Below are 16,989 nucleotides of genomic sequence, written 5' to 3' on the forward strand. Positions count from 1 at the left end.
TAGCCAACATGGATTTAGGAGAGGTAGATCCTGCTTAACGAATCTACTTCAGTTCTTTGAGGAAGCTACAAGTGAAATTGATCACAAAAAGGCCTATGATGTGATTTACTTAGATTTCCAGAAGGCCTTTGATGTTGTCCCCCACAAACGGCTCTTGCTAAAACTTAAAGCTGCAGGGATTTTAGGAACTGTGGCAGCTTGGATCAAAAACTGGCTAACTGACAGGAAGCAGCGAGTAGTTATTAGAGGCACAATGTCACAGTGGGCCTCCGTTCATAGTGGGGTACCGCAGGGTTCAATTTTAGGACCACTATTGTTCCTTATTTACATTGATGATATTGACACAAATACATACAGTAAACTGGTTAAATTTGCAGACGACACCAAGGTGGGTGGTGTAGCAGATACTAATCTAGCAGCAGAGAGGCTTCAACGGGATCTGGATTTAATTAGCGAATGGGCTGATACTTGGCAGATGAAATTTAACACAGATAAATGTAAGATAATCCATGCAGGGAGCAGAAATATAAAGTACAGATATTTTATGGGTTCCACTGAAATAAAGGTAGCTGATTACGAGAAAGATCTCGGTATGTATGTTGATGCTTCCATGTCCCACTCTCGCCAGTGTGGGGAAGCAATAAGAAAGGCGAACAGAATGTTGGGTTATATCTCTAGGTGTGTGGAGTTTAAGTCAAGGGAGGTGATGTTACACTTATATAATTCCTTGGTAAGACCCCACCTAGAATACTGTGTGCAGGTTTGGTCACCATACCTCAAGAAGGACATTACTTCCTTAGAAAAGGTGCAACGAAGAGCTACGAGAATGATTCCTGGTCTTAGAGGAATGTCTTATGAGGAGAGGTTAGCAGAACTGAATCTGTTTAGCCTTGAGCAAAGGAGACTAAGGGGGGATATGATTCAGGTCTATAAGATTCTAACGGGTCTGGACAGCTGGGATACAACACCCACCTTTGTTCAGCCAAATGACTATTTCAATATTAGTCTAAATACTAGAACTCGTGGCCATAAGTGGAAATTAGTGGTAGAACATTTTAAAACAAATTTGAGGAAGCACTTCTTTACACAGCGTGTAGTTAGAGTATGGAATAGTCTTCCTGCTAGTGTAGTGGAAGCTAAAACCATGGGTTCCTTTAAATCAGAGCTAGATAAGATTTTAACAACTCTGAGCTATTAGTTAAGTTCTCCCCAAACGAGTTTGATGGGCCGAATGGCCTCCTCTCGTTTGTAAATTTCTTATGTTCTTATGTCAATGAACCCCCTGAGAGTGTTCAAAAAGGACACAAGATAAAACAACCAGTAAATGAATACATAACTTTATTTAAATAAATGCTTTGTCATAGAAAAAAGACAAAGATTGAGAGTACATAAATTATGAGTTAAATGAATAAATATTACACAGTGATATTCACTTTCTTAATAATTAGATTTTTTCCATAATAGTTTATTAGAAGTTTCCAAAAGCTGGATTTTATCATGGTCGTGATTTTTTTATTTCCACAGAGTTTACGTCCGGTGCTGATATAACAAGCAGTTCTTCACTGCTGTACTGAGATTGTACTGCTATAGTAAAAGTTGTGAACATTGCACTAACATAACAAGGTGGAACGCTCAGAATGAGCCAGATAACAAGGACTGCAATATGGAGAATATAATGGTGCAACTTTGAGGTTCGGTTTTGACATGACATTTGACAGGGCAGAAAGTGCAAATGAGGTTACCTGATATTTCCTTTTTGAATCTGATTTGTACCAAGATGGGATTTTTACATGAAAGTTGACTTTCTGTCCTTTGTCCCCTTCTCCCGTCAGTAAAAATGGAATAGGTCACACAGTTCAGGACCAGAGCATTTTCCTTGGTTAATAGGGACACATTTTCAGGATGTCTCCACTAGTTTGTTACAGCTATAGGAGCTTAAATCAAGGCCCAATAGATAGCTCAGCCTTGGAGGTACGTCGGATGTCATGTCCAGTGAGAAAGAGAGAGTGAGCGAGCGGGGGTCTGAGTGAGGTGTCTCAGATTGCAGTTTGGTCCCCGCCTAGCAGTCCCTGGCTCCCAGCTTCCAGTCGCTCCTTTGTGTGTCTATGATAGTAGTATTTAAATCATATGTGTGATGTGCCTGGGTAGGGCCTCCTGGCCTTAGAGATGACTCTCTGTCACAGGGGAGACCTTTGGAGCTGTCCCCAAGTCACGGCCTGTTCCAGGTACTGCATGTGTCTGTGCCATGCTAATCAAAGCCCGTTTTGAATATAGTTATATTAAATCATTTACGAGCTAGCTTCTGTCAGTGGGCTGAGAAAATGAGGTGGTGTATTTCCATTGCAGAATCTGACCTTTTCCTGCTCATTCACTGTAACCCAATAATATATCCTGCGTAGACCTCCTGAGGCCTGTCACAATTCTGGATTTTGGGCTACTTTGGAAACACAGTACTTTATAGTAGCGTTCACATCTTGTGGTTGATTAGACACAAACAGGGAAGATTCCTTTTACAGAGAAGGGAGTTGAAAAGCTAAATAAAATATGTAACCAAGAGCATGGGGGTGGCTTGAGTGCTGGGGGGGCGGGGGCATTTCTGCTGGTAATGTTTCTCAAACCTTGAAGGTTCATCACTGCTGTCACTGACGGCAATGTGCTTCCATGAGGGGAAAACTCACATCTCTCCACACAGCTGCAGGTAATGGTTTAGCATCACTATTTTCATTTATTTTTTTGTTTAAATTTTAAATCCTCATTTTCTATGCAAATTCACATTGAAATGTTTTTGTGTGTAGGGAAGGCACTGAAATTTACATATGGGACAGCACCAAAGGCCCAACAGGGGTTTGCTGGTATGCAGGTGAACCTCGCAGTGGAGGAACATGTGGAGAGTGGGAAGAGGGTCCAGCACAGTGCCATCTTGTGGCAAAGTGGCAGGAACATGCAGAGAGCAGGCAAAGGGTCCAGCACAATGCCATCAAGTGGCAAAGTGGCAGGAACATGTGGAGAGTGGACAGAAGGCCCTGCACAGTGCCATCTTGTGGCAAAAAGGCAGGAACACATGGAGAGCAGACAGAGGGCCCCACACAGGGCCATGTCGTGGAAAAGTTCAGGAACAGGTGGGGAGCAGGTAGAGGGCCCGACACAGTGCCATCTTGTGGCAAGATGGCAGGAATAATGCAGATCTTCTTATTTATTTATTTGTGCTGAAATCCACCCCAGTAAGTGCTATGAGCGAGAGCAAGAGCAGGGCCTCTCCAAGCCACCAATTTGAATGTAGGGTTTGCAGGAGTGGAAACTTGTAAAACAAAGGATGCAAATCAGTTACAGGGGTGTAAGTGTAACAGGAAGCACAACTGGTGCCTGCACATAAACCCCCCCCCCTCCCACATCACTAAGAGTAGGGTGCCCTCAAGCTCACACAGCCACGGCCCCTGCACCCACACCCCTGCATTACTATCTCTAAAATATATCTAGCATTTGCAGACCTGAACGGTCTCATCAAGCGTTGTCCTGAAAATGAGGTTTCCTGCAAAGCAACCAAGTGACGATCAGACATGAGAGAGTAAGAACTGTATCTGTACTGTATGCGTGAGTCAGTATGTATCTGCTTGCGTGTGTGCATGTGTGTGTGTTGAGATAACAAATCATTCTTATGTACAGAACTGCTATGATCTCAAACATAACGGTATCATCAGTGAGACAGACAGACATTATCTCTTAGTGCCTTGTGTTCTGTTAGCTTAGTTTGCAAAGAAAAAGTCCGGTGCTGAAACCCCAGCTGCTATAAAAATAAATGAATATTTCTACATATTTCGACAAATTGTTTGTACGGACCCGCATCCAGCAGTGAGAGTCGGGGAGCCACCCAGCTGGCATTCCATGCCGGCGCTCGTTTTTCATTTTCATTCTTGCTCTCCTTGTCTCTCTTGCATCTCAAATGTCAAAGTGTTGCATGGGAGGAGGGGGCGGAGCAAGACAAGGTGGGGAAGGGGCAGTGATTGTGCTGGGCGGGGCCGGGAATCCTCACTCATTGGTGTTTCCGGTGTTTTCTAGATCCTTGCACTGCACATCGCCCCCGTTGTAGTCTGTGCCGGGCAGCTGCGCCCCGTACTTGTCGACACACCAGCAGATCCCTCGCTTGCGTCCACGGGAAGGCTTACACTGTGGGGGAAGGAAGGGGTTAGTGAAATGCTGATGGGCATGGAGCACCCATGAGAGGTAGCACAACCTGATGGGAAACAGAACCGCTTTACTTGGAGAGCGATCACATAGCCTAATGGGACACGCAGCCGCTTCATGGGGAGAGTGATCAGACAGCTTAATGGGAAATGAAGCCGTTTTATGCGGAGAGCGATCACACGGTCTAATAGGTAATGGAGCCGCTTTACAGAGAGAGTGATCACATGGTCTAATAGGTAACAAAGTCACTTTACAGAGAGAGGGATCGCATCGCACGGCCTGATGGGAAATGGAGCCACTTTACAGGGAGAGCGATCTCACAGCCTGATAGGAAATGGAGCTGCTTTAGGGGGAGAGTGATTGCATGGTCTAATAGGTAATGGAGCCGCTTTATTGGGAGAACAATCTAATGGCCTAATAAGAAATAAAGCAGCTTTAGGGGGAGAGTGATTGCATGGAATGATGGGTACCGGTTTTATGGAGAGAACTATCACAAAATGGGGTCACTTTATGGAGAGAACGATCACATGCCCTGATGGGATAAGGGGCCGCTTTATAGGATGAGACAAAGATATATATTTACTAGACATGACAAGCAAGTCTCCAGCTACAGGCCAAGGGGCGATGAGTGTGGTGCCATCTTAGACCAGTCCATTGTTTGCATGTAAAACAATGTGAGTGATATACACTCTGCAAAAAATAAATTAAGAATTAAAAATAAATTTAAAAAGTAATAAAACATAACATGTTCAGCAGTCCAAATAATGGCTGGTATACTGTGGCTAATCCATTATCTTTTCAAAATAAAATTATGCATGTCACTGCAACTTTCCAAACACAAACATTTATAAATATTAATACTATGTCGTAAACGACATACCCAGCACTTGACTCATGATTAACTATTTCATTATTTCAAAATATTTTTATATATTATACACAGAATCACAGCTATCATTTCAGCTATGCTACAGTATGGTGGTGTATTAATAATTCATACCATACAGGAAATTATAATGAGTATACCGGATGAATGGGTATACCGCCCAGCGCTACTCAAAAGATTGCAAAATGTATGTTTCAAAGGGAATATCGCATGACTGTCAATACAAAAATATACAAGACCAGTAAACACACTAACTGATGGACGGTTATTTCACTGGAGCAGGATCCACACCTGTTTCTGTAGCCAAAAACTACACAGGATTGCTTTGTGTGAAGGATTGCTATGATTTGGAGGTCAAATCATTGTACTTGCAGTCACATGAGAATGGGAAGAGCGGTCGTATGGCCTGATGGGTAACAGAGCCGCCTTATGGGGAGAGTGATAGAACATCCTGATGGGTAATGGAGTTGCTTGGTTCAGATCCTTGCACTCCAGCCCTTGATCGCAGCCTTAACGACAGCATGCTGTAGTATGTAGCGTGCAATGCATGGGTGCATACCTGCTTGCGCTTAAAGAAGCCCTTTTTGTCGCAGTTCGGGAGGTATAGGGATAGGGCCATCACTTGTGATGTGTCCTTCATCCTCTGGATGATCCCATCCAGTTTCCTCCTGCAGGGGCCCTGAGGAGCAGAATGGGGACAGGCCTCATCACTCTGCAGGGTGTGGGCAGTGGGCCACGCCCCCTCACTTCCACGCAGCCTGGCCAGCACTTACCAGCTCACTCACAAGCTTGTCGCCACCCAGCAGGGAGTAGTCCGCGTGCCCCACCGACCGTGACTTGCCCTGCTGCCGCTTGCGGTCATTCTGCACGGCCTGTGCCTTCTTTCTGGTCATGTGGTCTTTAGGGAGCAGTGGCATCTTTGCGAGGAGGTATGAGTTCTCCGGTGCTTCAGCATGGCCCGTGTTCTCATGCTCACGTGACTCGTGGTCTGCGGGGAGGAGTCGGACACAGCCTGTGTCACCATACTCACAGCTATGCATATCTGAGTATACACAGCAAACGAGTGTGAAGAATCTTTTTCTAGTATTAGGATTTAGTATCAGGGTAAGTACACTTCAATAAAAAATCAAATACCTGTTTGACTGTCCTACAAAACGAGGCATTAGAACTGGTAGAAATACTAATCCAATTAAGTTAATTAGCATGCTGACACATGGAGGGGCAGGACACCCTCTGGTGTAAATGGAGGGCATTTCTCACCAGCAGGGGGTGCCTTGGCATTTATTTATCCTTAACAGCTTTGAAACCCAAACAATCTGCCATCATTTACAAACCTATACTGTACACAGACTCACATTCTCTCTGTCATTTGGAAGGGGGGGAGGGGGTTCTTTCTAATGATTTTTTATATACTATAAAAACAATAATACAGAACTACCAACAGACTAAATTACCAAGAAAAAGAGGAAAAATGGAACATAAATTCATTGTTTGGTCTTCTAGTGCAAGCCTGACCTCCTACAGAGATATCTAACAGCTCTCAGCCCTGTGACGGCACAGAAGTATGACGCCATGGCAACGGCAGGTTCCGGTAGGTCCCAGACTGGAAGGTAACTTTATCCAGGTGAAGGAGGACATCAGAGACAGTGGGGCTGGGCAGCTGCTGATTTAGCAGAATGAGGGACGCGGGTGACTCTGTGAACTGTCTCTACAAGTGCGTCTACGGGGGGCGGGGGGCTGGACTTTGAAATGAATCCGGCGTCGCATGACTTTGTCCCCTTCTGCCGTCTGGGTCACCGCGTCATGCAGCACAGCCCTGATGTTATAAATAACAAGTGCTACAGGCCCGACATGCCGCTCCGCTGCAGGCAGGACCCTGAGCATTCAGGGGAAGGTGCTGTGGGCTTCATGCGTGTGTCAGTGTGGGTGTATGTGTCAATCTGGGAGTGTGTGAGGGTCAGTGCAGGCATGTACGTCAGGCTGGGAGTGTGTGTGGGTCAGTACGGGTGTGCGCGCGTGTGTGTATCAGTGCAAGGATATGTGTCAATATGGGAGTGTGTGTGTCAGTGTCGGCATGTGTGTATGGGTCAGTGCCTATATGTGAATCAGTGCCTATGCATGTGTCAGTGCCTACATGTGTGTCAGTGCCTATGTGTGAATCAATGCCTACCCATGTCAGTGCCTTTGCATATGTTGGTACCTACGTGTGTGTCAGTGCCTAGGTGTGAGTCAGTGCATACCCACGTCTTCTGCTCCTTCTGAAGTTTCCATCAAGCCATTGCTGGATGGTGGAGGAGAAGCGTACCTGATCCCCTCTTTAAATATTAACTCTCACGCTGGGCAATTAAACTTCATGAATATCTTAAAGTTCCTTACTTCCTAAGCCGGGTCAAGAAAACTGATCCAGCCTCCTTTTTGTAATCTGTGCCGGATCTTTCGTACAGCAGCCGTTAAAAACTGCTCCGATGGCCATCGACATCTGAGCCACACTGCAAACCCCTCAGACGGTTTGGTTTCAGCATCACCAGATACAACTTTTGGCAAAAATGCATATCTAGCATTACCATGGTGTGAGAAGCTATGCTCGGCATGTCCTAGAGCATGCACAGCACTCGTTTACGCCCCCTGGCCCCTCCCTCACCCAAGGGATGCATGGCTTAAAAGCTTCACACTTCACTCACACCGAGAGGCACACTGGGGCGGAGGCACAGCACGGATTTCCAAACAGTGAGCTGATGATGTTTATGGAGTGTTCCAGCTGTACATGACTTAGAACTCTACCAGCCCATGAAGGATTTTAAATGTCAAACACTAGGACTTCCTGACGTGAGTAGGCAGGAAGCTCTACTAGATAAATTGCCACCAACCTCAGCTGTGAGCAGGTCCTGACCATCTCCTCCACACTGCTCTGGACCTCTAAAGTAGGAACACCCCTTTCCTCACCAGCAGAGTGCTCTCATAAAGTCATTGCTTGATTGATTGGCATTTCTTTTGCAACAGTAAAGCATCCTGAGAAAAAATCTGCATGCCAGCATCAAGCAAACACTGGCCTCAGTGTTGTGAAAACCACATACCACAGTGCTGTCCCTGGCTCTGGGCCCTCAGCGCACAGTGCCTGTTGGACAGCCCTGGACTATGCGGTTCACAGGCATAGCATGGGGGCCGCCTGCAGGCGCCCCGGATCAGGCTCATCTTTCCTACCTTAAGCCCTACTTCCATATGCTTTTAGCTCCCCAGGTTACCAAAGTCCGACTGGCTCTCTGCTCATTACTGCCACCTGGAGCTGGCAGTCCATGTCTTTTGGGAAAAAGGTTGTAAGGGATGCCGACCAGGCTGGCTCTCCAGCTCAGTGTGGTGGGGTGCAGAGCTCAAAACGAACTCCCTTCATGGTATCAATTGTTTGGACCATCAGATGCTCATAAAAATTCTTTTTGGCTTTTCATATCCCTCACAGAGACTGCCTCTACTGGGACCTCCAACAGGTCCATCCCAGATCTACTCCTAGATCTCCTACCCAGGTCAAACTTGCAATGGAAAAAGCGGCCAGAGCTAAATCAGAGTAGTGGAGTGCAGATTCACCCTGCTTGGTCCTGACCAGGGAGACAGCTGCACTTCAGAATCCTCGCTGAACAACCACTGTGGTTTCTCCCACAATGCATTTCCTTGGCCCAGTGGTACGCCATGCACCTGCTGATATCCGGAGCTGGCAGAAGCGCCAAGGTGACCATCTGTGAGCCCACTCAAAGCTCAGCAGCAGGCAGGCGCTCCGTGCTGAGAGCGTGCTGCGATGTGAGCCATTACCCGCGATGCCCTGGGTGTCCAAGCAGGCACACATCCCATTTGCAACTGTGTTTACTGCATTCCCCCATATAGGTAGGGCATCTCCAGACCTACTTCTCTCTATCGGATATGATGTGACAGGTGAAAACATGAGGCACTCTTCTCCGTGACAAGCCGAACTGCAGCTTTGATGCCACTGCTCAAGCTGTTTGTAGGCACAAGAAAGGGCCTTCAGACCAATCACTGATAGCAGGTTTGGCCTCCCGAGTGCCCTCCCAGAACATCCTTTCCCAGGGCCTGTATTTGCAAAGCATTTTATCTTACCACTAAGAGCACTCCTTTATCACACTAAAAATTTTTAACTAAGAGCTTTTTCCCAAAATCTATTCACGATGTGGCTGAGAGCAACTTTTAGTTAGGAAAAGAGCCAATTCCTAAGCTAAGAGTAAGACTCTGTCACTATGGATGACGTCAGTTCTCATGCACGAGCTTGCCTGCAATAACCATGGGGTTCTCGCAACATCCCGTTTATATGATCCACTTATATGGATCAAAAAGCTTGGGACAGAATCATTCCTGTACAAATACTGCTTAAATAATTTGCTTATAGTAACCAAGTAATCTGTTACAGTGATCATTTTTGGTCTTTTGAAACATGAGAACATGTGGGAAAAATTAAAACTATGTTTTTTTTTTTTACTTTATTTTGATCACCCTACTTTGCCTTGCGGTAACCCGTCTGCTTCTAGTTAGCTACCTGGGGCTAATGCTGCGTTCATATAAAACATGACGGGAAAAAGAAAGTAATTTTCTCTCAATGACTAATATAGACTCAGCAAAGCTTATGATAAACTGCCAAAACCAAGCCAAAGAGATGCAGCAGCGAAACCACAATAACATATATTTTATGTACAATAATGTATTATAGCATATTTGAATTATACATTGTTCAGTAATGAAAAGTTCAGCTTGAAAAGGGTTTAAAACAGCTGTATTGTATTAAAATTCAGTCGATAAAATTCAGTACATAGCGACGCTGTCTATTTTATTTCCTATTTTTCAGCTTGAGACATAAAGAAAAAGAAAAAAAATGGTTATACAGATCATCCACTTATAGAGATCAATTTCACCCAGAGAGATGTGATCACTATAAGCGGTTTCCACTGTATATTATTAGGTTGGTTCGGTTTCTTGGAGATGTTATTGCATCCCTCACAAGCTCCACAACAATCCCTCCTGACTGAAGCAGTATCCTTTAAGTAATTCAGCATTCGTTTAATGTTGCCAAGACATTGCAACGTGGATTAACAGCAGCCATTTTGCGACTGTTTATGAATTGGTCTTAGTGATTTAAGAGTTCTCTTGACTACTTTTTAGTTCTCCCAAACTTAGGTTTTACTTTTAGCTCTAAGGGGCTTTTTAAATTGCTCTTAGTCAAAAAAAAGTCTCAAATTTAGAACTGCCTATTTAGGAGTTTCTCCTAAATAGGCAACTTAAGAGCTACTTTTAGCTTTAAGATACTTTGTGAATATAGGCCCAGGTGTCTACAGGAAAAAGACATCAGCACCATGCTCTGTCTACAGAGTTCCCTGGAGCCAGCGCACAGTCACTGTTGGTGCTGAGAGCAGAGGGGTGAGCTGCCGCACAGCTGCAACTTCAGATCATAATCCGAGATGGCAGACAGGAAGCAAGCAGGCAAGGAGAAGGCATGTAAAGCAATCTTTCCTGATTTGCTGAGGTTTCCTGACGTGTTGGGCTCCTTCTGTCTGTTTCTGCCACCATCTTGAATAAATTCTGAAAAACACCTGGACTGGGTCTATCTTAATCCTGACCTGGTTACCCATCCCCCCACCCTGAAGCTCATGGCTGACTATGCCCTGTCTTTCTTCATGCAGCTGGTACATCTGGGTTGAAACAGTAGCCCACAGGAAATGAGAGGCACTGATCTAAATTCACCCATGGCCTGATGGACAGCTCTTCACAGAAGACCTGCAGAGCTATTCTGTTGAGTCACTATAGCACGACTCTGTGCCCACCAATCTGGCAACAGGGGGTGCCTTAGACCAGAATACTCCCTTACCAGGGGGGTTACCGTGGAGGTACCAGCGCTGGCAGCGGCTTGGTGTGGGGGGCCCCGGCGTGACATGCAGCTGTGCGCAGTTGTCTGTGCCCCGCAGGTGGGAAGCAACCCTTCCCACAACCTCAATTGCACACACCACAGTGCACGTGAAACACTGGTCTCACATTATGGACCCACCCCACTCCTACCCATGGGGGGGAGGGGGCAGGAATCTTCAGCAAGTGGCCTGTTTGGGCCTGATAACCATTCAACTAACTACTCTAACTATAGTAACATGTAAAGGATATAAATCAGGCAGTAATCCCAGTGGGAAAAAAACACATACACACATGTATTCATTTGGAAATAATGAGGAAAAAAGACACTTGTCACATGATCAGATCTTTACATGTAGCCTACTTACACAGTACCATTTATGCTTTTTAATTTGACAGTCCTCTTACCCCCTATACCCCCACACACAACCTCCAAACCGATAATCTTACTCCCAAAAGGACACCTTTGATATGCCACTAAAAAGCACTGAAAAGTATCCAGCTGCGAAATACAGACTGATGTGTACAGGGCAGCTGCCGAACCTAATCCCAGTAATGCCAGTCTCCGAGAAATTAAGCCAGTTAACAGGTGGGGAAGATAGTGTCATTTTTTATTTTTATTTATTTATTTTTATTTTTAAAAAAGGAAACCGCAATCACAGTTCACCAATTTGTCTCTCTCGTTTCCCTAAGACAACGCTGGTATGAAAGGGAGACGCACGATGGTTTTCACATCACGATCCCTGACTGTGACAAAATCTACAGTCTCTAAGTCTCACAAAAGGCCGGCAACATCTGGATGCCTGGTGTGTGTGTATCGTGAGGAAATTCGGTAAACCTGAGTAGACAATTGCAGAGCGGTGCTACTGTGAGCAGTACGGACAGCGTCCGCTTTATGCCATGCTCATCGGTCCACCGTCTACACACCTTTAGACAGTCTACACAGCTTTACATCTTGGTCTGTATGCCCTGTGCTGCACATCTTTATACGCTGACCACACAGCTATACTATCCCGTCTTTAAACAGTTTTATACCTCGCAATTCTCCCGTTTGTTGCTTCGCGAATCTGCGGGACCCAAAACTCTGGGTTATATGTTCATTATGCGTCCATTTTTCCTTAAAATCGCTGTCAATTCGTTAATTCGATCTCATTTTTCAACCAATTGGGGCTTGGAGGGAAATCGTTGATAAATATTTTACGGGAGGAAATTCAGTGGGAAAAGAATCGTCACTGCACGAATTTCCGCAAAAAAGACACATGCAAAGTAGCCTACATTTGCAAAAGGCGGGCATGTAAAATACCCTGAAGAGCGGCTGTCTGGGGTGAACCTGCTCCCCGAATAAGTGCAATCGCAGCGGCTCATTTTGAGTTTGCGCATTTAACCTCAAGCAGCACCCAAACCTCTCGCTCCGCACCCACCTACGGGGTTGTCTCCCTTCTCGTTGGCGCACAGACCCCCTGCTCCGCACCCACCTATAGGCTTGTATCCCTTCTCGTTGGTGCACAGTCCCCTGCCGTGTAGCAGGGCGTGTAGCGGCTTCTCCTCGCCGCTGCGGGGCAGGCAGCGCAGCCCATGGGCACACGTCCCGGTGTAGACGCCGCAAGCCTGTCCCTCCGCGAGGGCGCAGGTCAGGCAGCAGCCGCAGCCCGGTTCCTTGACGAGCTGGCAGCCCAGCGGCACCGGGGGGCACATGGACAGCGCCTTCGGGTCGCACGGCTCACAGGGCACGTATGAGCCCAGGCACCGAGATAGTGCTGATAGGAAAGCCAGCAGCAGACAAAACCCGACTGTCATGATGTCCTTCGGCAAAAAGAAAGGAAATGAAATGTTCCGCTGTAGCCTATTAGTAGATCAAAGGACTGAGAAGAAGACTGCTGGCCGAGCTATCTCCGGGAATCAGAGCTGGAGTTTCTGTGAGAGATACGGCATCCAACAGCACCGGCTGTCCACCTGGTAGATTCACCCAGCTGGGCTGATTACTCAATGCAACGGAGAGATAACTCGCACGCGATAATGTCCTTTAGCGTTTCTGCTGGGTTATCAGAGCTGATGTCCCTGCCGCTCTGTAAGCAGCTCCCGGTTGATGACACAGTCCCCTCTGGATAAGTTTTGCAGACAGTCTGATCCTCTCCAGAGTAGGCTTGCCTTTTTAAAACCTGCCAGATGAATACACCAAGCATGGGTGCAGGGAGGCGCACTTGTCCTCCTCGTAAGGTGGCGGCTCCAGGGCGGGTCCTGGCTCACTTCCAGCCCCCCCTCCATCCCCTCGCTGTGGGATCGTTCATATACGTTTGGAGGTTAGACGTGATGCCGAGGGTTGTTCGCTGTGAGAAACCAGGGAAGCCGTTTTAACACACGGACGATCGGTATGTTTTACATGCTGCTGTTAGATGACGGCGAAGCAACTACATCTGCTGATGACACCAGCTTAGATCTTTATAAACTCTTACGGGAAAAGGCAACAATATAGTCTCACTTTGGCTGTTGAGGATCGTTTTAAGCATGATATCCTGCTTATTATATTGCATAAAGAAACGCAGAAAACACGCTTCCTTAGGCATGACCCTTAAAAAAGTAGCTGTTTTTAAATCTTGGCCAAGACATTAATGTGCGCAGCGTCCTAAATGGGATGTTTAGGCATCTTCATATTTTCACAACAAATTACATACAAACGATATTAATCATTTCCCACGCACTGCGCAAGTTATTCGAGCACACTACAGCGAAACGGCTCGTATATCTTTCAATTTTCTGTTGTGGTCTGAGAATGAAAGGTGGACATAAGTAGAGCAACCTTTGTGTGGCACACTACCTCACCTCCACCGACAATTTAAAAATGAATATTGCTGGACTGACTGACCCCTCTGCACTATTACTGCATTTTGAGTTTCTCAATAAACTGCAGTGCAATACATTCATATATCGCCTATGCACTTTATGTTTATATGGCTACTTACATCAGCAGTCCGATATGTGACAGGCTTATTTATAATATTGTCTCGGTGAAATATATATTTCTAATGTTTATAGTTTCTACATTTATTCAATACTATATTGATTACTATGTATGTATGTATGTATGTATGCATGTGTGTATGCACATTGCTAGTACATTTCGTTGTGCGCGCCAGGCGCTCGGTGCACTATAAAGTCATCCGTTTTTACGTGTCAGTGAGGCCGTAGTCCTTTTGTAGCGCCTTCTTACAGTAAGTGCGGCTTTTCATTTCACATCAGTTCGTGGTGTCTGTTATGCAAGACCCCGTTTCTAATGCCGAAGCAGACAGTCGATCATTTAAATTGATAAAAGGCGTTCATATACTTAAGTAAACGGAAAATTGCATATAGCAGATCTGACCTATTTCATGCTCCGTATGTGACACAGTTTGATTTTAAGCACAGTAGTATTAATTCTTTAAGAGACTTGTGCGGCGTCCTTTTAAAAACTCTGACTTTATAAGCGCACAGCCACTAGAAGGTGCTGTTACCAGCTGGGATTCGCTAGAAAGTAGGGGATGTGTGATATGCACACAATTCATCCAACTTTTTACTCTGAAAATTCATAGCGATGTTCATAACTTACAGAAACTGTAAATAATTTAGCTGATAATTGATATCTGCTAAATCTATTTTGCAGTACAACTGCTTATGATGGTCTGTTGAGGAAATAATAAAATGAAGACTCTACCATCCCCCCAGCTTCCCAGTGAGAAGTAGCTGGTCTTCCAGCCCCCCCACGAGAGAAACAGATAGAAGATGGATGGACACAAGAAGGTAATAATGTACAGCTAAACAGAGAAATATGGGAAACACAGACCACGAGCAGTTTATATGTCACCTTCAGAAAGCTCAGGAATGAGGGGCCAGCAGGTATGGTGCATTGGATTAGATGGGATCGTTTTCCTCAGTCAGTCATTCAAAGCTCACTTACTGAATCCACATCCTGACACAGAGCAGTCTGAATCCTGTTACATGTTGGTGCTTGGATTGGGCCCCATCTGTTCAAAGCCTTGGAATGTTCCCATTTGGCATGTTGGACTTTACCGTGGACAGGAGATAAACATGCCGTGGAAATTACTTGAATCACACTGGAGAAACCATGCGGGTGATTGCAGCTCAGAGCTGCACTTCCCACATCAGGGGGCCACTTGCTGGTCTGTTAAGCAGAAGCCTTATGCAGACACATCCTGTGACCTCTTTAATTTCCTGCCACTCCACCTAATTTATACATCCCTCTCTTCCGGGTTACTTTTATTCCCTTAGTGGAATCCTGCTGAGGTTAGAGAGTCGCTTCTACGTCAGGGACTCACACAGAAGGTGAAGCCTAAGACTTCAAACCAAACACATTAATGTAATCTGGACGTGAATGAACTCCACGCAACATGTTTTGTGTTTTGGTTTTGTCTTCCTCACAGGAACATTATTCCTAACACCAGAGACCTTGGAGCCTCTGCCTCCCCCCACCTCAAACAGACTTCAAAACACCATATCTCTGACTTCTTCATGTTCCCTGCCATGCATTTGTGTAGTGCGTTCATGCTGAAGCCTGAAAAGTAGCCGTCTCCTCTGGATGGCTTCCTTCTCTCATACATGGATCTCCTTGGCCATGTTTTGGCTTTTATCTGCACTATGAGGAACTGTTGTCTTTGTGTCAAAGCACGGCATCTATCACTTATTAAATCTGCCGTAATCGAGCACTGCCTTGTTGTACAGTGAGCTACTCTGCTCTTCAGAAAGCTAAAATCCACAAAGACAAATATACAAATAAAAGACATAAATCAAATAAAACCGGGACCATTCCCGCTTCAGAAACACCAGCCTCCAGCTCGCCAAGTCTGGTTACACTGTTGTCCGAAGCATTTACTCCATTTATAAATATTTATCCGTCTTTCCCCTCTCTCTCTATACAGACACCCACACAAATAGATGACTCCTATTCCTCATCGTCAGAAAGTGCCCCTGAGCTGTCCTGCAATGTGGGCCATATTATCAGGAACTGGGAGGTGAAGCTACTCTCCACTGTCTTATAATAGTATAAACACAACCAGTGTGTGCTTATAAGAAAGCGTGTTTTCTGTTTGCGTTACTGTGATTGCATACATGTGCTCAGCCAGTCATGCATCAATTGTTAAATAAATATGTGGGTGTTTTGTGTACAGCGGCTGTACATCTGCATCTCATTTTACTGAAATAAATAACTACAATCATGACCTTCGGGCAGTTTATGGAATTACTAAACTAATGATTCAATTTTCTGAATCGATGCTGTAATCAGAAATTATTCTATACACACTTAGATATATGCCTCACTGTTATGGACATCAGTCTTTAGGGGGATTAGAGCTCATATAGACTGAAACGAAACCCCAGAAAAAAGGAGGGGAGGGAGGGGGTTGCATACAGTTAAAATCTAGCCCACTCCACTTCAAGGTGTCCTCTGCTATAACTGGCAGAGCTCCATGCTTGAGACAGGGTCAGGCAACAAATGAAAGCAATGCCAAGGACGATAATGTGGGACCTTATGAATGCCCTGGGCTCGCAGATGGAGAGGGACAGAAAGTGGGCTCATTTTCCTGGGATTAGGTCCCAAGCTGCATCTCTGCAGCATATGAGGGTCGGCCTGACACCTCCCCATGTGTCAAGAAATTGAAACAAAACACTCTATGGTTTTGTAGACAGAGTCTTCTCCCCAAGGAATGGCTTCAAATGCCCTGGCTTGGTTTTAATTAGCCAGTATTAGTCAGGCAGTTGGTTTGATTTATTCTGTTGAATCTGTTTCTATTGTTCACCTCCTTCTTTATTGTAGAAACACTGTGATTCAAATTAGTGCAGCACTAACAGGACCTAATGGCACAGCTACAAAGAATGGCCTTGTCAGGGTCAGCTCCTGTTGTCCCACTCTGTGTCCCTTCCCCATTTGGCCAGCAGGCATTGCTGGTCATCCTGTCCCTCGTGTTGTCAGTCTTTGTGTTTTCCCCTATTACCTGTCAGCTGCATAGCTCAACTCATTGAGCATATGGTTGCCT

The 16,989-nt window shown here is 45.5% G+C and overlaps 1 protein-coding gene and 1 long non-coding RNA gene across 4 annotated transcripts; one reads left to right on the plus strand and one right to left on the minus strand.

Moving 5' to 3' along the window:
- Positions 1–1,321: 1,321 nt before the first annotated feature.
- Positions 1,322–13,170, minus strand: LOC111842900 (insulin-like growth factor-binding protein 5). Of its 2 annotated transcripts, none has more exons than XM_023809993.2 (4): positions 12,439–13,170; positions 5,842–6,056; positions 5,628–5,747; positions 1,322–4,164 (listed from the first exon to the last, which is right to left on the minus strand). In XM_023809993.2, exons 1-4 carry the CDS (start codon positions 12,758–12,760, stop codon positions 4,027–4,029), a joined length of 795 nt encoding a protein of 264 aa, XP_023665761.1. In that variant the 5' UTR covers positions 12,761–13,170; the 3' UTR covers positions 1,322–4,026. The 2 variants fall into 2 exon arrangements, with proteins under 2 accessions (XP_023665761.1, XP_023665760.1); XM_023809992.2 differs by having other exon boundaries at positions 12,385–13,170.
- On the plus strand, positions 13,171–15,966 carry LOC111842901 (uncharacterized). Of its 2 annotated transcripts, XR_011993429.1 has the most exons (4): positions 13,257–13,332; positions 14,663–14,737; positions 15,227–15,280; positions 15,379–15,446. It is a non-coding gene; the product is annotated as an uncharacterized lncRNA (long non-coding RNA). The 2 variants fall into 2 exon arrangements; XR_002838018.2 differs by lacking the exons at positions 15,227–15,280; positions 15,379–15,446 and adding an exon at positions 15,874–15,966 and having other exon boundaries at positions 13,171–13,332.
- Positions 15,967–16,989: the final 1,023 nt, after the last annotated feature.

The sequence above is a fragment of the Paramormyrops kingsleyae genome, chromosome 1, assembly GCF_048594095.1.
Source record: "Paramormyrops kingsleyae isolate MSU_618 chromosome 1, PKINGS_0.4, whole genome shotgun sequence".
Classification (NCBI taxonomy): Eukaryota; Metazoa; Chordata; class Actinopteri; order Osteoglossiformes; family Mormyridae; genus Paramormyrops; species Paramormyrops kingsleyae.